General features: G+C 35.8%; 1 protein-coding gene across 2 annotated transcripts in view; it reads right to left on the bottom strand.

Annotated features, from left to right (window-relative positions):
• FER (FER tyrosine kinase) overlaps positions 1 to 24,938 on the bottom strand; it is a 427,371-nt gene that overhangs the window by 355,497 nt on the left and 46,936 nt on the right. For both annotated transcript variants that reach the window (XM_028102607.2, XM_028102608.2), the window contains one exon: positions 413 to 586. In XM_028102607.2, the coding sequence (XP_027958408.1) occupies positions 413 to 586 (174 nt within the window). The remainder of the gene's footprint in view (positions 1 to 412; positions 587 to 24,938) is intronic.

Raw genomic sequence — 24,938 nt, 5'->3', positions numbered from 1 at the left:
TGTTTTTCATTACAAAAAGTTATCCGGAAGGGACAAACTCTCACTGTAAAGAAAATTTAAAAATATCTTAATTTACTTTGTCTATATTTTTTCATATGCATAGTAAAAATAAAAATAATAAAATCTAAAAGAGCTATTTCAATAAGTAAAAAATAAAAATTCTAAGTGATAAGAAAGCACTGTATCATAGTTTAATTGGCAGCATTCTTTTTCTTTCAGAGGAGTACATAAAGTAACAGTACATCTTATAATCAATTGTGTTTTATATTCAATAATAAAATATTACTTATTAGAGACACCAAAACCTATTTCTCATCATAAAATGATGAACAATTTTTAAAGTCAAACAAGATAAAATATTTCAGTGAATTTAAAAATCACATTAACAAAATTCCAGAGTAGAAAGACTGACCTTGATCATCTCTGCTTCTATCTGCTGATGAACACCTATAAAACTTTTCTTCACCTGCTGCTTGTCTTTGATCATCATCGTGAGCCTGTGTAAGGGTCCAGAATTTAGGTCCTCTGCATGTGTCTTCATTATTCTACTAAGCTGTTCCGTCTGCTGAATCATAAGTAGCCAAGACTTTTTAAAAAATAAAGAAATAAAATTAGCATGTGTATTAAAGGTTTCCATTTTACTGTGCTTTAAGTATTCAGGAACATTAAGTATTTAGTTTTATACAAATTACGACATTAATATAAACATGCCAAGTTTCTGGCAATTGTACAATGAGCTATGAATGGTTCATATTTAATGTCTTCAAGTACAAATACTTTAAAAATTAGTAATCAGAGATTATGCAGTATTCTATGAAAGGGATTAAGCTCTTTGAGAGTCCACATTTGCAGTCATCATTTTACCACTTCTTGTCTGTTTGTCAATACATTGATATAATGCTTCTGCCTATACCATGCTACTGCCTCAGTAAGGTCACCATTTCCTAATGTTCAAAATGCTACAGAAATTTAACCATCTTTATTCTTAGCATTTGATCTGATCCTGCTGACTCACTTCTTCCTGAAACTCTTCTTTTTTGGTTTGCATGGCTTCTCATATGCCAACATACCAACTTGTCTTCTCCACTTCCTAAAAATCCTTCTCAATCTTTGTACCTGCTTCTCTTTGCTGCTTATGTCTTAAATACTGGTAATCTCTGGATTCCTGTCTATTCTCATTTCTTAGTAAATACCATTAGCTCTCAATGGTTTTTCCAGCACATTTCTTTAAAGCAGAAACATGTAATGGTGGGTTTGGGACAAGTGGGCATATGGATACTGCTAGAAAAACAAGTCATTTGTTATTAGACATTCTAGTTTCTAGATACTAAAAAAAGTAACTGAGGAATACCCTTCACTATAGGTCTTCAAAATTCTATTCAGAAACAATTGTTGGAGATTTATCATGGTCAGGTAAGATCCACGTTAAAGATTAAAAAATAGACAAGGTATGATTTCAGATATTTACTGAAGATTGGAGTAATTTTTTATGCTATTACTTTTGATCTATGAATGAACAGAATTATTCTTCATTGTTAATGTTCCAATATAATCCTAAATTAAAACTGAATAAGCACCTAAACCAAAATAATAGCATAAAAGAAGCAAATTCTTAGTCATAGTCAGAACTCACCAGGGTCTAACTGGATAATCTGGTTTTTGATACACTAACATACATTTTTTTGAAAGTTAACCTTCGAAGACATTTGTTTAGGGAGAAAGGCCATTTGTAGCTATGAAAAGCTATTATGAACACTGAATAAAATGTGGCCTATGAATTCATCATATTTACTTTCAAATTCAAAAATCTAACTACTAATATGCTCTAGATACCACAAAGCAATTTAAAACTGATGTATCTCTTCCATTAAAATATAAAATTTAGGGGTACCTGGGTGGCTCAGTCATTAAGCATCTGCCTTAGGTTCAGGTCATGATCCCCAGGTCCTGGGATAGAGCCCCCACATCAGGCTCCCTGCTCAGCTGGGAGCCTGCTTCTCCATCCCCCTGTACCACCCCCACCCCACTCATTCTCTCTCTCAAATAAATAAATAAAATCTTCTAAAAATGAATTAATTAAAATATAAAATTTAACCAAGATGAAAACAGTGAAAAACAAAACTATACAATATGGATTAAAAACAAACTAAATGTCCTAATAACTCTTATAGCTTTGTCTTTTTCATTTTATATTTATATTTTATATATATATTTATATATCCCTCTAAAAAACACAACATTGGGAAAACATTCTATAGCATGTACAGAATGTTAAGGCTACCAAAAAAAGAAAAAAAAAAAAAATGAGAGGAACCAGTGTTTCATTACCTATCTTCAAAAAATAAATATTCTAAATTCTTTGTAGCAAAAAATTTTTGAAATTCTATGTAAGAGTCTTTGCAGCCCAGGAGAGAAGCCTTCTTGGAAGCCAACATTAAAGATGACACAACTAAGTCGGCTTGCCTTCCTCCTTCCAGAAAGGCACATCTCATCCTGCCTAAGAGCCCTGTTTACTGTAGTCACTGTGGGAAGTCCAACCCTTCCAAGGTATATATCATGACCCCAATTATCAATCCTATAATGCCCTCAGTATTTCCTAATCTGACCCAGGATACTCTCTAGAGAATCCCGTACCCTCAAAAACTCCTGCTCTATTATTAGAAAACTCCTTATACTTCTTATCAGGACTTTCCATTTATCTTCTAGCTTTTACAAAAACCCGGCTTTATCCACTCCCAACATCCTAATACCACTAATAAATATTCCCTCTCTTCCTAAAAAGGTCTCTGTTCCTTTGAAACTGTCACCCTTCCCCAACAATCCATCAGGAAGTCTTTCTGATTCTCTATCCAAAGTCTACCACAAATCCACCCACTTCTTTCCATCTCCACTGCCAATCCTTTTGGAGGTTATGACTATCTCTGGTTTAGACTATTAGAACACCTGCAAATTGGTGTCCTCTCTTCTATTCATGCTCTTCTCCAACCCACTGCCCTTAAAGTAGCAAAAGAAAGTACAATTCTCTTGCATGAAACCCTACACTGCCTTTCCTTTTCATTTGAAGAAAAATCCAAATTTCTTTCTAAGACCTATTTGTCTCAGATCATCTATCCTCTATCTATCCTTCCAGCTTCATGTTTTGCCATTCTCTACCCAGCTAAATAAATTCCAGAACCATTCTTGTTCTTTCAGTTTCCTGAATATTCACTCTTCCTGAAAGCTCATCTTCTCCTTCACATGGCAAGATCCATCTCTTCCTTTAGGAAGCAGCAAAATCTCATGTGGATCTAATCCTAGCTATTCTCTCTCAGCTCTTAAAACAACTATTAATTTGTATGTATACTTGTTGGGGTTTTTTCCTGTCGCCCCAACTAGAATGGAAGCTCCATGAGGGCAGTGTCATGTCTCTTTTCTCACTAATTTAGGTATTTACTGTGATGCCTTAAACAGCAGCTACTAAATATTCTTTGAAAGAAGAAAGGAAGGAACGGAGGGAGGCATAAATGCAAAATAAAACCATGAATTAAATATATGCCACTAAAAGATTTTTAATTGTTTGAAACTGGAATTAGATAGCATGGTAGCATTGCCAATTATGACAGGGAAGGAAAAATTAACAGGCCTATCTTCAACTGATAAAACAACAGAGGGATTAGAGCAGACATAATGCAATATGAAATACTGCCTAGAAGAAATGTATGAGTGGGCAAGAAAATGTTTGGGTGGTATATAACTTGAATTAGATGGGTGGCTAGAATATTTGTTATAAAGAAAGAAGAGTAAAATGTTAACAGCTGCTTGATAAAGAAACACAAAAGTAAAAATGTACTTCAACATTTGCAATAAAACTAGTATAGCACTTTGCAGATATGGCTCTTTGGTTATGGCACAGGAATGGTCAGGGCACAGATAAATTGTCTGTTGATCAGGATAATTTGTGGAAGATAATTCTTTGTAACCTAATAAACAAAATACTGTAGGCCATTGGCAGGCATTTGAATTGCTTTATTATACAGAATTCCGCTTAATGGTAATAATTCTGTTAATAATATTCCTCATAAGGGGATGTTACCAGTAGTCAGTCACTGATGCTAAAAGCCAGATAAGAATTATTAAAAAATAAAAATATCTAAATTTAACTTTAGAAAAAATTAATCATAGGGAAAAAACAATAATACAATATGAAAACAAAACCACTGTGGTTAAGTTTATAAAACAATATAAATATCATAACTATTAAGACATGAGCTACAAAATGTGAATGCAATAATGTAATTATAAAAAAACTAGACAAAAATCCTAAAGGAAACTAACAAAAATCAGGAACGAGAATTTGGTAAGAAAAGTGTAATTGTGTCCATTTCCCAACTTTTCAAATAGAAGAGTCAATAGTCAGCTTTATTTCTAAAGTTTGTAAACAAAGAAATATAGACTTAAGTTTCAAAACTTAAACAGGAAGTGAATGTTTAGAAAAAAAACGTATAATACAGACCTTCTAAATTATCAAAAGTAATTTTTGAGGAAACTGTCCATTAAAAAAAAAGAAAAAGAAAAGAAAAAAATTACTAACAATTAAAAATAAGTTGCAGAATAAAAATTATACTAAACACATCTGTTAAACATTATCCGTTAAACATCTATGAAAAGGAAAACATTATCAAATCAGAGGTGGGAAATTTCACTATAGGCAATAAATAAGTAACATCAGTAAAATAAAATAACATACAACAAAAAGACAAGTAAAAGGGGCGCCTGGGTGGCTCAGTCATTAAGCGTCTGCCTTCAGCTCAGGTCATGATCCCAGGGTCCTGGGATCGAGCCCCGCATCGGGCTCCCTGCTCAGCGGGGAGCCTGCTTCTCCCTCTCCCACTCCCCCTGCTTGTGTTCCCTCTCTCACTGTGTCTCTCTCGGTCAAATAAATAAAATCTTTAAAAAAAAAAAAAAAAGACAAGTAAAAATCCCCCAGAAAAATGTGAACAATAAGATTCAGTAGTCATTATGTTCAAATGATTTAAAATTGAATTCTAGACACAAAATACAAAACAAATAAGGGCACATTATGATGTAAAAGAATATCATTACAATGAGTATATAACTATCATGAATCTTCATTCCAGAAAAAAGTACATCAAAACACACAAAGCAAAACAGTGGAAAATGAATGAGAAATCAAAAGTAGTTGGGAAAATTAAATCATCTCTACCTGTGGCAGATAAATGTAAAAAATAAGTAATACAGAATATCTGATTAAGTAATTTAATAATGAATATGTTTGATTTGTTGTCATATATAAAAAATTATATACTATAAGTATAAAAAATACCTATTTTTAAAGAATCTATGGAATATTTTTAAAAATAAGATAATACTGGGCTACAAAAAATTTTATAAATTTCTTCAAAATCAGAAAATAGTTCATACTAACTATACTGTCTAGCTTGCCTCTTACATGGAAAAAATTAAGGAAAAAAATAATCAACAGAATTTTTTAAGAAAAAAGTTAAATCATCACTAAAAACAGCACAGGCTAAAGAGTAGTGTTTTTTTAAAACTAATATAAGACCTAGAAAATAACAGTAAGTAATATACTATTAAAATCTATGATATAGAGCTCAATTTGCTGCAAGATTCACAGTCTTTACACTTCCATTTCTAAGTAAGAAAAAATAAAAATAAATTTATTAAACATTCAGTTTTAGAAGTTGGGAAAGGGAGAACAATGTAAAATCTAAGGAAACTACAAAGAGGAAACTGAAAAGAAAAAAATAAAAAGTATTTATTAGTCAAAAATAAAAACAATCAGAGAAAAATAATGTTAATAACATTAAAAGGGAGAGCTGACAATAATGGGAAAAAAGAAAATAAAGAATCTGAAATTAAGTCTAGGAAATGAGAAACACCAGAGATTAAGACAAAATTATAAAATTTTTGAGAAAAAAATGTTTTTCTCCTATTAATCTGTCTTTCGTTAGTTTATTTTTTAAATATTTGTTATGTTTAATTGACAGTTGACATATTAGTTTCAGATATATAACACAGATATATAATATAGTAAGACATGCTCCCACAAGTGTAGTTTCCATCTGTCACCATACAAGGTTATCAATTACATTATTGACTATATTCCCTATGCTGTATTTTAAATCCCATGACTTACATATTTTATAACTAGAAGTTTGTACCTCTTAATTTCCTTCACATATTTTGCCCATCCTCCCTACCCCAAAACTTTTAAACATATTTCTCTAAATCAAATTCTCTCTATTGAAACAAAGAAATGAAGAAAAGAAATAAAGCAACCTACCTGGTGTAGGTTCTATTTCCCTAACTGAATCCTCACATTACCAGACAGCAAATTCAAAGAGACCAATAATCATGAACTACATGATTATCATGAACCAATTATCAAAATATCTCTAATAAGATACAAAGCTCAAAATGTTTTGCTAATGAATTCCAAACATTTATGAATTAAGTACCTTTGATACTACCTAAAATGTTTCTAAGAAATGACAATGAAAAAAGTTCCTAAAATCACCATGACACAGACATCAAAAAGTGGCAAAGATACAACAAAAATAAATTCTCTTATAAATGCCAATGCAAAATCTTAAAACAAAATATTAATAGGACAAAACAGTCCACTGAAAGAAAAATATCTCATAGCCAGTTTTGAGACATTTCAAAAATGCATACCTAATAGTCATATATAGAAGTATTCCCATAAGAGCCAAAGACAAATAAGGCCACTTAATGTCAACAATGTTATTTAACATTGTTTCCAAAATGCCTCTAACTGAGAGAATCTGAGTACAAATATTTTAAAGAAAGATGCTCACCCATTTTAATAATAAAAAAACACAAATTAAGCCATTGGAATTATTATTTTTCATGTATCAGGTTGACAAAATTAAATAAAACAATACATTCTATAGGTAAGAGTTTGGGGAAACAGATTCTCTAACACACTGTTAATGGAAAGGTGAATTATTGAAATATCAAGTGGGCAAACTTTATACCCAGAAATTTTACTTCTTGGAACTTATCTCACACATAAGATTTGTACAAGTATACAGATTATATTTACAAGGACATTTATCACAGGTTTAATAGCAAAAAGAGTCCATCAATAAGAAATCAAAGAAATTAATTATAATGAAATGCAGCCATTAAAAATTAAGATAACTTCATGTGACATATATAGAGAAATGCCAAGGCATATAATGAGGCTAAAATGTCAAACTGCAAAATAATTTATAGAGTACAATGATATTTCTATAAGATGAACAAACATCTTGTGTGGGCATGTGCATCAAAAAAAATAGAGCATAAAAATAAAGATATATGTGAAACGTAGAAAAGATAACAATATTCTCTTTGTCTTCAAACCTGAATTGCCTCGTGAAAATTTAAATATTAGAACTAATCAAAACCAAAATGATTTATGTTCCATTTCAAATTGCATCCACAAGCTGTTCAAAATACACACACACTGTGACGTAACACTACAATAGCACTTCCAAATATAGAGCCTACTAAAATATGAAACACCAGCATTGAATGTATCACTCCAAATTTAGTACAGATGCTTCCATGAAATTAAATCGCAGCTCTCATGCATAACAGGAAACATTCATCACACTAGGAGGCAAAATAATGTCCAAAGTAAAATAATATAGGGGCACCTGGCTGGCTCAGTCAGAAGAGCATATGACGCTTGGATCTCAGGGTCGTGAGTTCAGGCCCCACAGAGGTGTGGAGATTACTTAAATAAAAAAACGTTTTTAAAAAAAGTAAAATAATATAGCACAAGATGAGTTACTTTGTTAATCATTACTTGGTAGTGTGAGAAAATATAAAACAATAACAGTTAAAGATAAAAGAAAATACTAGGCAAGATGGCGGAGGAGTAGGAGACCTGGATTTCGTCTGGTCTCAGGAATTCAGCTGAATAGGGATCAAACCATTCTGAACACCTACGAACTCAACAGATCGAAGAAGAGAGTAGCAACAACTCTCTGAACAGAGAAGCGACCACTTACTAGAAGGTAGGACAAGCGGAGAAGTGGATCTGAGGCGATATTCGGGAGGATAAAGGGCGCTGGAGGGGGCCTCCGTGGGCCGCTTCTGGCAAGTGATAGAGCCGTGGAGCACAGAATTGGAAATTGTAGGAGTCGACTCCGCTGAGGGACGTCGCTCCAGTGGCTAAGCGGGAGGTGAAAACCTTGCGGGACAGTGTGGACTCAGGACCCTCGGGGTCACAGAAAGACCGGGGGTGCCTGAGTGCAGCAGAGCTCCCAGGTATCAGAGCAGGGAAGCCGGCTGCAGAGACCGAGCCGAGGCATGGGCTCTCAGCTGGGGGTTGCCATAAACTGTGATCTGCAGCCCAGTCGGGCCACTGCGCCTCCAGCAGGGACCCAACAAGCAGCAGATCCGGGGAGACTCTCCTTCCTCCTCCGGGAGGAGCGGCGCAGGAGTGCACCGCAGGGATCTGCTGGGTTTGGAGACTCCACACGGGGTCGGGTGCCAGAAATAGAAACGCTCGGTCACAGGCCAGGTGAGCACGGAGTGCGGCTGGAGACCGGGGAGACGGGAGTGATTGACTGCTTTTCTCTGGGGGCGCACTGAGGAGTGGGGCCCGAGTTCTCAGCTCCTCCGGGCAGAGAGTGGGAGGCCACCATTTTCACCCTGGTCCTCCAAAGCTCTACCCAGAGCTTGCAGGGAACAAAATTTCCTGAGAGCAAACCCCAGCAGCTTGCTTGACCCGGACCGACAAGGGCGGGGCAATTCCGCCTCCGGCAAAGACATTTGGAAACGACGGCAACAGGCCCCTCCCCCAGAAGATCAGCACGAACAGCCAGCCAGCCAAGACCAAGTTTACCGATCAAGGAGAACGGGAGAACTCCAGCGCTAGGGGAATACTGCACATAGAATTCATGGCTTTTTTACCATGATTCATTAGTATTTCAAACTTAATTTTTTTAACTGTTTTTTTGTGGGATTTTTTATTTTTTTCCCCTTTTTCAACCAACATCTTATCAATCCCTTTTTTAAAAAAACATTTTTTATTTTTCATTTTTAGAGTCATATTTTATCCCTTCATACTAGTTACCCTTATTTTTGGCATATATATATAAGTTCTTCTCTCTTTAAAATTTAGATATACAGTTTCTTCTAACAGATCAAAATATACCCTAAATCACTAGTGTATGACTTTGTTCTAGTCTCCTGCCTGATCACACTCTCTCCCATTTTTTTTTCTTTTCTTTTTTCTTTTTCTTAAATCTTCTTTCTTCTTTCAAACAACTTCTTATCAATTCTGTTTATAAAACCTTTTATAAGTTTCATCTTTACAGTCATCTTCCATCCCTTCATTGTATCAACCCTTATTTTGTACATATATAAGTCTTTCTTCCTTTAAAATTTTAGGAGGCACTTTCTTCTAACAGACCAAAATACACCCAAAATCTAGTGTGTGGCACTGATCTATGCACTAGCCTGATCATCTTTGATCATATTGGTTTTTTTTGTTTCTTTTGTTCTGTTTTTGTTTTTATCTTTTTTTCTTTTTCTTTTCTCTTTCTTTTTTCTTTCTTTCCCTTTCTTTTACCCTGGTTTCAGGTCTTTTCTGATTTGTATAGAGTATATTTGCTGGGGACGTTGTTAACCTGTTAGCATTTTGTTCTCTCATTTATCTGTTCTCCTCTGGACAAAATGACAAGATGAAAAAAATCACCTCAGGAAAAAGAACAAGAGGTAGTACCGTCTGCCAGGGACCTACTCAATACTGATATTAGTACGATGTCGGACCTAGAGTTCAGAATCATGACTTTAAAGATACTAGCTGGGCTTGAAAAAAGCGTGGAAGTTATTAGAGAAACGCTTTCTGGAGAAATAAAAGAACTAAAATCTAACCAGGTCGAAATCAAAAAGGCTATTAATGAGGTGCAATAAAAAATGGGGGCACTAACTGCTAGGATAAATGAGGCAGAAGAGAGAATCAGTGATATAGAAGACCAAATGATAGAAAATAAAGAGGCTGAGAAAAAGAGAGATAAACAACTACAGGATCACGAGGGCAGAATTCGAGAGATAAACGATACGATAAGACGAAACAACATTAGAATAATTGGGATCCCAGAAGAAGAAGAAAGAGAGAGAGGGGCAGAAGGAATATTGGAGCAAATTATAGCAGAGAACTTCCCTAATGTGGGGAAGGAAACAGGCATCAAAATCCAGGAGGCAGAGAAATCCCTTTCAAAATCAATAAAAATAGGTCAACACCCCAACATCTAATAGTAAAACTTACAAGTCTCAGAGACAAAGAGAAAATCCTGAAAGCAGCTCGGAAGAAGAGATATGTAACCTACAATGGTAGAAACATTAGATTGGCAACAGAGCTATCCACAGAGACCTGGCAGGCCAGAAAGGACTGGCATATCTTTAGAGCACTAAACGAGAAAAATATGCAGCCAAGAATACTATATCCAGCAAGGCTGTCATTGAAAATACAAGGAGAGGTAAAAAGCTTCCAGGACAAACAAAAACTAAAGGAATTTGCAAACACAAAACCAGTCCTAAAAGAAATACTGAAAGGGGTCCTCTAAGCAAAGAGAGAGCCTAAAAGCAGCATAGATCAGAAAGGAACCCAGACAATATACAGTCACAGTCACCTTACAGGCAATACAATGGCACTAAATTCATATCTTTCAATAGTTACCCTGAATGTAAATGGGCTAAATGCCCCAATGAAAAGACACAGGCTATTAGATTGGATTAAAAAACAAGACCCATCAATATGCTGTCTGCAAGAGACTCATTTTAGACCCAAAGACACCCCCAGATTGAAAGTGAGGGGGTGGAAAACCATTTACCATGCTAACGGACACCAAAAGAAAGCTGGGGTGGCAATTCTTATATCAGAAAAATTAGATTTTAAAACAAAGACTGTAGTAAGAGATGAAGAAGGACACTACATCTTACTTAAAGGGTCTATCCAACAAGAAGATCTAACAATTGTAAATATCTATGCCCCTAACATGGGAGCAGCCACTTTTATAAGGCAATTAATAACAAAAGAAAAGAAACACATTGACAACAATACAATAACAGTGGGGGACTTTAACACCCCCCTGACTGAAATGGACAGATCATCTAAGCAAAAGATCAACAAGGAAATAAAGACTTTAAATGAAACACTGGACCAAATGGACTTCACAGACATATTCAGAACATTCCATCCCAAAGCAACGGAATACACATTCTTCTCTAGTGCCCATGGAACATTCTCCAGAATTGATCACATCCTAGGTCACAAGTCAGGTCTCAACCGATACCAAAAGACTGGGATTATTCCTTGCATATTTTCAGACCACAGTGCTTTGAAACTAGAACTCAATCACAAGAGGAAAGTCGGAAAGAACTCAAATACATGGAGGCTAAAGCATCCTACTGAAGAATGAATGGGTCAACCAGGAAATTAAAGAAGATTTTAAAAAATTCATGGAAACCAATGAAAATGAAAACACAACTGTTCAAAATCTTTGGGATACAGCAAAGGCAGTCCTGAGAGGAAAGTATATAGCAATACAAGCCTTTCTCAAGAAACAAGAAAGGTCTCAAATACACAACCTAACCCTACACCTAAAGGAGCTGGAGAAAGAACAGCAAATAAAGCCTAAACCCAGCAGGAGCAGAGAAACCATAAAGATCAGAGCAGAAATCAATGAAATAGAAACCAAAAGAACAGTAGAACAGATCAACAAAACTAGGAGCTGGTTCTTTGAAAGAATTAACAAGATTGATAAACCCCTGGCCAGACTTATCAAAAAGAAAAGAGAAATGACCCAAATCAACAAAATCATGAATGAAAGAGGAGAGATCACAACCAACACCAAAGAAATACAAACAATTATAAGAACATATTATGAGCAACTCTATGCCAGCAAATTAAGATAACCTGGAAGAAATGGGTGCATTCCTAGAGATGTATCAACTACCAAACTGAACCAGGAAGAAATAGAAAACCTGAACAGACCTATAACCACTAAGGAAATTGAAACAGTCATCAAAAATCTCCCAACAAACAAAAGCCCAGGGCCAGATGGCTTCCCAGGGGAATTCTATCAAACATTTAAAGAATTAATACCTATTCTCCTGAAACTGTTCCAAAAAATAGAAATGGAAGGAAAACTTCCAAACTCATTTTACGAGGCCACCATTACCTTGATCCCAAAACCAGACAAAGACCCCATCAAAAAGGAGAATTACAGACCAATATCCTTGATGAACATGGATGCAAAAATTCTCACCAAAATACTAGTCAATAGGATCCAACAGTACATTAAAAGGATTATTCACCATGATCAAGTAGGATTTATCCCTGGGCTGCAAGGTTGGTTCAACATCCACAAATCAATCAACGTGATACAATACATTAACAAAAGAAAGAACAAGAGTCATATGATCCTCTCAATAGATGCAGAAAAAGCATTTGACAAAGTACAGCATCCTTTCTTGATCAAAACTCCTCAGAGTATAGGGATAGAGTGTACATACCTCAAGATCATAAAAGCCATCTGTGAAAAACCTACAGCGAATATCATTCTCAATGGGGAAAAGCTGAGAGCTTTTCCCCTAAGGTCAGGAACGCGGCAGGGACGTCCACTATCACCACTGCTATTCAACATAGTATTAGAAGTCCTAGCCACAGCAATCAGACAACAAAAAGAAATCAAAGGCATCCAAATCGGCAAAGAAGAAGTCAAACTCTCACTCTTTGCAGATGATATGATACTGTATGTGGAAAACCCAAAAGACTCCACCCCAAAACTGCAAGAACTCATACAGGAATTCAGTAAAGTAGCAGGATATAAAATCAATGCAAAGAAATCAATGGCATTCCTATACACCAACAAGACAGAAGAGAGACAAATCAAACAGTCGATCCCATTTACAATTGCACCCAAAACCATATGATAGCTAGGACTAAATTTAACCAAAGAGGCAAAGGATCTGTACTCAGAAAACTATAAAATACTCATGAAAGAAATTGAGGAAGGCACAAAGAAATGGAAAAACGTTCCATGCTCATGGATTGGAAGAACCAACATTGTGAAGATGTCAGTGCTACCTAGAGCAATCTACACATTCAATGCAATCCCCATCAAAATACCATCCACTTTTTTTCAAAGAAATGTAACAAATAATCCTAAAATTTGTATGGAACCAGAAGAGACCCCGAATAGCCAGAGGAATATTGAAAAAGAAAAGCAAAGCTGGCGGCATCACAATTCCAGACTTCCAGCTCTATTACAAAGCTGTCATCATCAAGACAGTATGGTACTGGCACAAAAACAGACACATAGATCAATGGAACAGAATCGAGAGCCCAGAAATGGACCCTCAACTCTATGGTCAACTCATCTTTGACAAAGCAGGAAAGAATGTCCAATGGGATAAAGACAGTTTCTTCAACAAATGGGTGTTGGGAAAATTGGACAGCCACCTGCAGAAGAATGAAACTGGACCATTTCCTTACACCACACACAAAAATAGACTCCAAATGGTTGAAAGACCTAAACGTGAGACAGGACTCCATCAAAATCCTAAAGGAGAACACAGGTAGCAACCTCTTCGACCTCAGCCACAGCAACTTCTTCCTAGAAACATCGCCAAAGGCAAGGGAAGCAAGGGCAAAAATGAACTATTGGGATTTCATCAGGATAAAAAGCTTTTGCACAGCAAAAGAAACAGTCCACAAAACCAAAAGACAACCGACAGAATGGGAGAAAATATTTGCAAATGACATATCAGATAAAGGGCTAGTATCCAAAATCTATAAAGAACTTATCAAACTCAACACCCAAAGAACAAATAATCCAATCAAGAAATGGGCAGAAGACATGAACAGACATTTTTCCAAAGAAGACATCCAAATGGCCAACAGACACATGAAAAAGTGCTCAACATTGCTCGGCATCAGGGAAATCCAAATCAAAACCTCAATGAGATACCACCTCACACCCGTCAGAATGGCTAGAATTAACAAGTCAGGGAACGACAGATGTTGGCGGGGATGTGGAGAAAGGGGAACCCTCCTACACTGTTGGTGGGAATGCAAGCTGGTGCAACTACTCTGGAAAACAGTATGGAGGTTCCTCAAACAGTTGAAAATAGAGCTACCATACAATCCAGCAATTGCACTACTGGGTATTTACCCCAAGGATACAAATGTAGGGATCCGAAGGGGTATGTGCACCCCGATGTTTATAGCAGCAATGTCCACAATAGCCAAACTGTGGAAAGAGCCAAGATGTCCATCGACAGATGAATGGATAAAGAAGAGGTGGTATATATACACAATGGAATATTATGCAGCCATCAAAAGGAATGAGATCTTGCCATTTGCAACGACATGGATGGAACTGGAGGGTGTTATGCTGAGTGAAATAAGTCAATCAGAGAAAGACATGTGTCATATGACCTTGCTGATATGAGGAATTTTTAACCTCAGGAAACAAACTGAGGGTTGCTGGAGTGGTGGGGGGTGGGAGGGATGGGGTGGCTGTGTGACAGACATTGGGGAGGGTATGTGCTATGGTGAGCGCTGTGAATTGTGCAAGACTGTTGAATCACAGAGCAGTACTTCTGAAACAAATAATGCAATATATGTTAAGAGAGAAAAAAGAAGAAGAAGATAGCAGGAGGGGAAGAATGAAGGGGAGTAAGTCGGAGGGGGAGATGAACCATGAGAGACGATGGACTGTGAAAAACAAACTGAGGTTTCTAGAGGGGAGAGAGTTGGGGGGATGGGTTAGCCTGGTGATGGGTATTAAAGAGGCCACGTTCTGCGTGGAGCACTGGGTGTTATGCACAAAGAATGAATCATGGAACACTACATCAAAAACTAATGATGTACGGTGATTAACATAACAATAAAAAATTTTAAAAAAATACTAGCAGCTCTTCCATAAAGAAAGTGAGTTTTTCCTTTCTTTCTGGAAGAAAGGAAAAACTCACTAGTCTAACTTACTTTGGGGAAATAAAGTCTAAGTTAATTTTTTAAATTAAATGTGAGACTGTTTCCACAGAAAGAACTTTATTCCACTGAGGAATCCACAGTAGCAAACAGATATGAAATGCGAAGTACAGATCCTGCCAGAACTGCTTATATTTCTATGTATTAATTTATAATTAACAAGTTAATCATGCATATTAGCAGATACTCAGAAATGAGCTGAAGGAAACCAGAAATGATTGACCATGACTCCTTTGTGCTAGGAAGAAGGCTAGAAGAGAGAAAAGAGCAATTAAGCACACTTTTCTAGCCTTGACACTATAGTAACTGGAATCAAGTTCATCTTCTCACTGAAACAATTAGAAAACTGAGCATAATGTATGAAACTGTTTTCAGATACAGGACCACAGGCAGCACAGGACTGGAATCCCAAAGAGAAGTGAAAAACCTGAAATTGCCCCAGTTTTCTGTCTGGAAGTCTTTCCTAAGGGATATGCAAAGAGAAAATCAGAGTGTAAGTCCAGAACAAGCACAAACTTAAAACATGAGAGTGAAAAGTTTGACTTTATAATAATTACAACATCCCATGAGAGAATCCTGGGCAGGGGAGTGACACGGCCATTACAAGTGGTAACTTAAAAAGTCAAAGAGAAAACTCTCTGGGCCTCACACTGCTTGTACATTTTTCTTTTCTTTTCTTTTAATAATAATGCAAAGCCTCACCTGATCTGAATTATCTTTAATTCTAAATAAATAGTCTGATTTCATAAATGCTAATTATGCCTTACCAGATGAAAAATAAAATGCCATTAGGGAAATATTTTAAAATAAAATCAGTCAAGATGAAGTAACAGGAACCAAATTTACACTTCTACCCGAAAAAAAAAATGGACAAAATATAAGAAATAACAGTTTTCAAGATACTGGATATCAGTCCATGAAGGACATGAAGTGATCACTGAAAGAAAACAAACAAGCTGAGCCCTACAACGGCCCTGACTTACTGACCACAGCCTGCAGCACAGGGAGGAGAAACCAAAGGGGATATGAGTAGAATCCCTGAGTTGAGGAGGCAGAGCTGAGTCTGTGAAGAACAAGGCAGCTTGAGTTCATGGCACAGACTAATGGAAAGGATGGAGGCCCAGTGAGAAGCCTGGAGATTCGCAGGGAGCCCTACTCTGGTATTCAGCAGAATACTGATCAGTGCATGCCCGGGAAGAAGCTACATGAACTGGAGAAAAAACTGGCTGAAAAGATGACAGGGAACAGTTCCTGCTGTTTGTATATGGTCAGGAATGGTGTCTGTTCCCACCAGCCACCCCAGAAAAACTCCTAATTCATGGGGCACTGGGTAGAGCCCTGTTAGTGGGGAGTCATTAGTCCCAGAGTTCACACTGCTCTAAATCTGCCTGACAAATTTTAAAATCAAGATCCAAAGGATCAAGCTCTTTCCACATAACTTAACTGTGCTCCCTAACAAAACTCAACAAAACATAGCAATATAAACTATCAAAAATGAAACTGAGAGAAAAAAAGAATGTAGAAATAAATAAATGGAACCTCACTGAGCTGCAGAACACCTTCTAGACATCTAATATATGTGTAATTAGAAAACCCCAAGGAGACAGAGGAGGGATAGGAAAAGTATTTGAAGAAATAATGGCTAAAACATTTAAAACTCAATGAAAACCAAAAAACCCACAGATTCAAGAAGCTCAATGAATCCAAGCACAAGAAGTATGAAAAACAACTACACTATCAGTACTATATTTGAGGCAAATAGCTTTGGAACATTCAAACATTTCATAATGATAGTATAATAATTTTCATAAAATAAGGTGATTATATATACAAAACACCATCAATTTTATAATTCATTTGATGAATTGCTGGATATCTTATTTTTTCTTATATTTATAATTTCTTCCCCTATAAATGGAACCGGAATATGCTAGTCTCCTTCCCTGCATAGTGTATGTCATAGCATCTAGAACAGCAGGTATAATTTTCATCTGGTGGGAGTTTTTAAAGAATCAAAGAACTGAAGCTATTTGGTGACTCAAGGAGGGATGGATCACCTGCATTAAGTATGTCCTTCAATGTCCAGGGAATTTCGGCCTCTCTATTTAATTGGCCTTTCTAACAATGGAAGGATTCAAACTTTTAAGCCCTTGTAGTAGTATTTTGTAAGTAGTACAAATTCTTAGATTATCAAACACTAATGCAATAACCAAAACAAATACTGAATAAAAAATACTAAGTAAACAAAAAATAAATAAATATTTTTAAGATAAAATAAAATCAAAATAATCAATTAATTGAAGTCATTAGTTGGGTTCCAAAGACTGGTACCATATATGCTGAACCACATTAGCTCACTCATTGCCCAATCTCAGATAGCCATTTCCAGAAACTACATGACTACCAAAATATTACTATTGCTATTAAAAAGAATAAATCTAGATATCTAAACACAGATCATACCCAGAAGGAAATTATATTACCTTTTCTTTCCCACTACTTTTTCTTCCAGCTTCCTAGACTCAGCGTCCCTCACAATTCTTGTTCTTCTGAGGATGAACATCCAGAAAGCTAACAGGTCAGAGTAACCTTTGCCCTTCAGAAGCAAATCACATCACCTCAGCAATCTCTCCTACCAAAAGTTAGGTGCTGAGTTAAAGACCCCTGCAGTCTCCTCCAGCTCTTGCACCCTGTGATTTTTCTCTACTTAGCTACTTCCCTCTATACTGTCATCCTCATAAACTCCTTGAGTTTTACTGCTCATGTGCACAGAAGATTACTTTGTTGATCCAGTTCTAGTGGTTTTTTGTTAATACAGGGCTGACCTATTTGGCTGTTAAAGAGAAAACAATAAATTACAGTAGGGCTTCTGGAGATGTTTGCCTACTCCCCTCTAGCTTCAGTGGGATAGACCTGTTCTCCACCCTGGTTCATCCCATTCTCTCCCCATCCATGTCCTAAGGCAGTTGTTTTGTTATTCCTTATTTCCTATATTCCCCAAATCTCCTTGATTGGCTCTTTCAGCATAACATTTCTATAAAAGCAGACTTCCCTTTCCTCCCAGAATCCAACCAATCCTTCCAGTTACTGCTCAGTCTAATCTTTTTAAAACCCCCCCTCACAAAAACCTCTGGAGAAAAGAGTTAAAACTTTGCATTTGCTCCCAGAAGTTATAAACCAGACTATATACCTAGGACCCTCTCTTTCTCTGAAGCTCTGTCAAATAAATGATGTTTTCTTCTCTCACATCCTGTGTAACACAGAACCAAGAGGAGGGGTTAATGGTGTTCATTCCTTCTCCCCAACTTCACCCCTAATTAAGTCTAAACTTGCTTGTCTAGATGACCCTCTGCTCCTCCTCTTTAACATCTGCTTCTTCTACATTCACAGGCTTTCTCTTATATACTCCTCATATCAACACTCTGAGGCAAATATCTTCATCTTATAAATGGTGGCAGAGAAATTAAATAATCTGCCAAGGTCACACAGCTAATAAATCTACCTCTTAATGTGCTAAGATGTTGGAGGATACAGAGGTATGGGAACCTAAAGACACCCGCATCGAAAAATTACTTTCATCTTTTCCTACATACTCAAAATACATGCATCTCAAGAATAACTATTAAGCTAAACTAATGAGAGAACTGTATAAACTGGTTACAAATTACACAGTAATCTTTAATTAATCCCTGTTTAGTACTTTATCATTAAATTAGAGGCCAACAGCCACAAGGAAAATCTATCTACTCCTTTAGGCTACCTACTTTGTGGCATGAGTAACATCTAAAGTGAGTTAAGTCCTTCTAGGCCAAGATTAGTCAGTCATTCTTGATATGAAAGTAAAAATAAAAGTGGCCTGCGCTTTATTTGGGTTTCTAACTAGAATAATGACCTACACTTCAAATCTAAGCGTCTGCCTTCAGCTCGGGTCATGGTCCCAGGGTCCTGGGATCGAGCCCTGCATCAGGCTCTCTGCTCGGCGGGAAGCCTGCTTCTCCGTCTCCCACTCCCCCTGCTTGTGTTCCCTCTCTTCGCTGTGTCACCCTCTGTCAAATAAATAAATTAAAAATCTTAGAAAGAAAGAAAGAAACCAGCATCTTCTTCTATCTAACCAAAACCAGCACCACACTGGATAATTAGAAATAGCACCACTACATGCTAACTGAACATAAAAAAAAAAAAAAAAAGAAAGAAAAAGAAATAGCACCACTTTAAGATAAATATACATATAATACATATTTACCTGTCCCCAAGGAAACAAAATTACTGGTTTGAGACTTTTAAGTTTTAGAACATTTTTCAGAATCCTGAGTTGTAAACTGAATATTAATATTATATTATAAAATACTGTTTCTACCTGAAATGTATTTTTCAAAAGATTTTCTACATTCCTAAATGTGACTTTTATGTTGTTGTTTTGTGACCAGAAGTAATTCCTAGAAATAAATGCATCTCTTATTTCACAGTGAAAAAGAGGAATAATGATTCCATTTATAGAAATTTTATTCTCCCCTATCACTCCACCCCCTAAAAAAAGAGACCATTTACTACACTGCATACACTACAGAGCATCACAGATTTCCAAAATAATTAGCATGAATCCTAAAATGCCTATTTCACTCTTAAGAAACCAATAAAGGTAAATAGTACCAGTTATATTAGGATGAATACACAATATTAAAAAAAGTAAACACTTCACTCAAATTTTGGAAAGTGAAAATTACATATAGGGAAAAAATTTATATCTTTTAGAAAAGCAAATCATACTTCCACCTCTGAACTACCAGATGTGTGGTGAGGTAAATCAGTATTCCATAAACAGGTAGCAATTTAAAGTTCTGAGTTTATTATACCAAAAAGTATTTATCCTGGACAATGAGGCAAAGAACACACAACTACTGTAGCTATAATTACAGTAAAGCATTGAAAATAATCAACAAAATGACTCAAGCCTGAAACATACCTAAATAGTTGTTATAAATAGGTTTTCTCTACAGACTATATCTTCCAACTACTTGCTTTCTTTCCTCCTTGAATATTTTTAAAACACAACAATAAAATTCCAAGAAGAATGCATAGTTTCTGTGCCACGCAATAATTCAAAATAAATGGCTCTCTGAAACAACAGTTTTTATTCAGAGTTTGTCTGAATTCATAAGAATGTTTTTGGAGTTTCTGCATCTTTATGAGATATAGAAATCCAGAAGACAAGTCATTAAATTTCCCTAAAGCTGAGGATTTCAAAGACTGAATTTCAAGTGCAAAGTACTTTCTATTCACAAGAACCTGTCTTTGCATTTTCTTCAAAGCTTCCTGGTTTCCAGAGGCTAGTGGTTCCCAATTCTGCCTGCAATAAGAATCACCTGGCAGCCTTTTTAAAATACCAAATCTTGAATCCCATGACCAGAGATTCTGACCTAATAAGTTCTGGATGGGGTGCAGGCATCAGTATTTCAAAGCTTCCCAAGTAATTCTAATGTATAAAACATTTGTGTCCCTAATAATCACAGGGTTATCCAAAATCACACTAAAAACCACAGAGCTTATTTAAAAAAAAGGTGTGGGGCACCTGGGTGGCTCAGTCGGTTAAGCGGGTGCCTTTGGCTCAAGTCATGATCCCAGAGTCCTGGGATCAAGCCCCGCATGGGGCTCCCTGCTCGGCAGGAAGCCTGCTTCTCCCTCTCCCACTCCCCCTGCTTGTGTTTCCTCTCTCGCTGTCTCTCTCTCTCTGTCAAATAAATAAATAAAATATTTTTTTAAAAAAAAGGTGTTAGATGAACAACAGTCAAAAAATTTATCAGGGACACATTTTTAAAAAGAGAAACCTAAGAAAAACTTTGCATGGTTTTACATAGTTTAAGTGGTTAAGAAACACGTAAGTACTACAAAAAACATGGCACTTTACCTTGAAAAGACCTGAGGTTTGCTTTTCAAAAGTAGGTGTCAGAAGGTTTGCAGCTGGTGAGTTTTTATAAAGTAGTAGAAAGAGTTATCTGAATTTGTACAGAAAGTTGCAAGACCACATGTGGATGGGTGTGGCTCATAACACAACAGATGAACAGAGGTAACCAATAAATGATGAAAGTGTGTGCCTGTGTGAGTTTTATGCATTCCTAAGCAGCTCAATTCACCTAGGTTGTTTTTGGCATTCACCTAGCACTTCTTCCAGATTTGTACATGAACGAATACAAAATCACATTATGTTCAAACTGTTCCCCAATATATCAATTGCATTGGAACAAATTCACGTTTTTTAATCCAGCTTTATAGCAGAATTGACTCCACAGTCAGACTTAAGAATTACTGTCTTAAAATACATATAGTTGAAAATCTAGTTATACAGGTTCTAGTTACAATATATACTTATTATGTGACTACTAAATAATAAGGCTGGTTCATCAAAAATCAGTTTTCATTACTTTTCATTCCCATGCAGTATATGGAATATAGCCAATATTTCAGTCCACTCTGTGTTCAAAAGATAAACCAATATTTCCCTTCAAATAGGTTGTGCTGAGAATTATTTGTATCACTACACTATCAGAAGAGAGTTGACTGTATTCTGACAGGTGTAATTGTATATTTACTAATTTTTGTTTAGCTTTATTGAGGTATTAGTTAACATATAACATATGCAAGTTTAAAGTGTACAACATAATGATTTGATACATGTATATATTGTAAAGTGATTACTACAATAAGGTCAGTTAATACCTCCCTCCCCTCACATGACTGTCCTTTTTATCTTGTGATGATACACTTTAAGATCTACTCTCTTAACAACTTTTAAGTATATAACACAGTACTGTTAAATATAGTCACATGCTATACATTACATCCCCAGAGATTATTCATCTTATAGCTGGATTTGTACCCTCTGATCAACATCTCCTCATTTCTCTCCCACCTCCACCCTCCCAGTTTCTGACAACCACCATTCTAATCTCTATTTCTATGAGTTGGCTCATATAAATGAGAACATATAGTATCCTTTTTTCTTTGTCTGACTTATTTCACTTAGCATAATGCCCTTAGGTCCACCCATATTGTCGCAAAAGGGAGGATTTCCTTCTTTTTTAATGACCGAATAATATTCCACTGTGTATATATACCACATCTTCTTTACCCATTCATCCATTGATGGATGTTTGGGTTATTTCCATATCTTGACTATTGTAAATAATGCTGCAATGAACACAACAGCGCAAGTATCTCTTCAAGATAATTATTTCATTTCCTTCAGATATATATCCAGAAGTGGAATTGCTGGATCATCTGGTAGTTCTATTTTTAATTTTTTGAGGAACCTCCATCTTGTTTTTTAAAATAGCTGTACCAATGTACATTTCCAGCAACAGTATACAAGAACTCTCTTTTCTCCACAGCTTTGCCAACACTTCTTATCTCTTGTCTCTTTGATAATAGCCATTCTAATAGTTATGAAGTAACATCTCATTGTGGTTTTGATTTGCATTTCCTTGAGGATCAGTGATATTATCTTTTCATGTATATGTTACCCATTTGTTATGCATTCTCTGGAAAACTGTACTCAGATTCTCCACCCATTTTTTTCATTGGATTTTTTTTTTTTTTGCTATTGAGTTGTAGGAGTTCCTTATATTTTGAATATTAACTCCTTATCAGATAGATGGTTGGCAAATATTCTCTCCCATTCCTAAGGTTATCTATTCATTTTGCTGCTTCTGCTGTGCAGAATCTTTTTATTTTTGCTTTTGCTGCTTCCACTTTGGGTACAATATCCAAAACACTGTTGCCAAGACCAATGTCAAGGAGTATTTTCCCCTATATTTCCTTCTAGTAGTTTTACAGTTGAGGGTCTTATATTTATGTTTTTAAACCATTCTGAGTTCATTTTTGTGAGTGGTGTAGGAGAGAGGCTCAATTTCATTCTTTTGTATATGACTATCCAGTTTTCCCAACACCATCTATTAAAGAGACTATTCTTGGCTCTCTTGTCAAATATTAGTTGACTATATATGCATGGATTTATTTCTGAGCTCTCAATTCTGTTTTATTGGTCTACATGCCTGTTTTATGCCATATCATACTGTTCTGATTGTTAAACCTTTATAATAAGTTTGAAATCAGTGATTTGATACATTTAGCTTGGTTCTTTCTCAAGATAACTTTGGTTATCAGGGCCTTTGTAGTTCTATCCAAATTTAGGATTGTTTTCTCTATTTCTGTGGAAAATCCCATTGGAATTTTGATAGGGATTGCACTGATTCTATAGATGGCTTAGGGGAGTAAGGACATTTTAACAATATTAACTCTTCCAATCCATGAGCACAGAATATCTCTCCATTTATTTGTGTCTTCTTCAATTTCTTTCATCAATGTCTTAATTTTTCAGTGTCCAGATCTTTCATCTCCTTGGTGAAATTATTCCTAAGTATTTTTTTCATGCTATTGTAAACTGGGTTGTTGTCTTTATTTCTTTTTGAGATAGTTCATTATTAGTGTATAGAAACAACTGATTTTTGTATCCTGTATGCTTTTATTTTTCCCTTTTTGTTGTCTGTATTACTTTTGGTGAAATATTGGGCAATCTTGGATTTTTACTTAACTTACAGCTGAACAATACAAGTTCTGGTTTTAACTCTTATTTATTCTTAATTTACTTTGATCTTGTTTCTTTACTTTTCGTGTGTACAGCAATGCAGTAACAAGTATGTTTTCTTCTCATCTCCAGATATTTTAAGGCTAGATACCAATTTTTCAAAGTATCTCCCATTATTTCACCAAAAGCAATACAAACAACAAAAAGGGAAAAATAAAAGCATACAAAAACCATGCCCTCAGAATTAAAGACAGAATGTACATACTTCAAAATAACTTTAAGTAAAAAAAAAAAAGAAGAAAAGAAAGAAAGAAATTACCAAAGCACAAAGTATGATTTCTTAGACTCATGTTCTAGATTAATGGAACTTAAGAGACAAAAAAGCTAAATGAAATGAATGATTCTGGATTAGATCTTGAACAAGGGTAAAAGAAAATTGCCAAAAAAGGTCATTATTGGGACAACTGACAAAAGTTGAATAAGGAACGTATTTTTGATAATAGCATGGTAACAATGCTAAATTTCCCAAATTTGATTATACTGCAGGTATGCTCTTAGAAAATACTTAAATAAATATTTAAGAATGAAAGGACATAATGTCTTCAACTAACTCACAAATTGTTCAGGGAAAGAAAGTAATATATAATTGTATTGAGAGGAAAGCAAACTGTAGAGTATATAAAACAAAAGGTTAACAACGCATAGAGTAGAGGGCACAGGGATATCTTTGTTTTATCCTTGAAACTCAGCTGTACATTTTAATTTTCTTAAATAAAGACATAAAAGCCACTAGTTGCAAGACTTTTGCTTCCAGTCAAGGTAGTGAAACAGGCATTTCTTTATCCGGCTGCATAAAACTACTAAAAACTGGACAAGATATATGAAACACCAACATACAAGCCAGTGGACATCAGGCAATGAAGGACAGTGAACCCTGAGGGAGAGACTACAGATCAATAAACTGACCCCTAAGGTTATCTCAGCTTATTGAATGGAGAAAAAGTCCAAAGAGGAAGAGCCACACAGAACTCAGTAATATCTGTAAATTAAAGAGACTGAGTTCAAAGCACAGAGACCAGATAGTCACATTACTAGAAAAGAGACAAGAACAGAGTACTACAGAGGAGAGGGCAGCATTAGAAGACTCAGGGAGGTCTGCAAAGATTCCCCTTTGATTGTTTACCTAAGTACTGACCAGCCCCAGGGTGTGAGGAAATCACCCTATGCCAAGAGGATAACCTGTAGAACACTGTCTACAGCTCACACAAATCCATGGATTTGTGCCAGGTCCCAACAACCAAAATATAAAACCTCATA

The sequence above is a fragment of the Eumetopias jubatus genome, unplaced genomic scaffold, assembly GCF_037043125.1.
Source record: "Eumetopias jubatus isolate StellerSeaLion01/CBP00866 unplaced genomic scaffold, mEumJub1_p1.0 scaffold_5, whole genome shotgun sequence".
Classification (NCBI taxonomy): Eukaryota; Metazoa; Chordata; class Mammalia; order Carnivora; family Otariidae; genus Eumetopias; species Eumetopias jubatus.
This window is presented reverse-complemented; position numbering and strand designations above follow the sequence as displayed.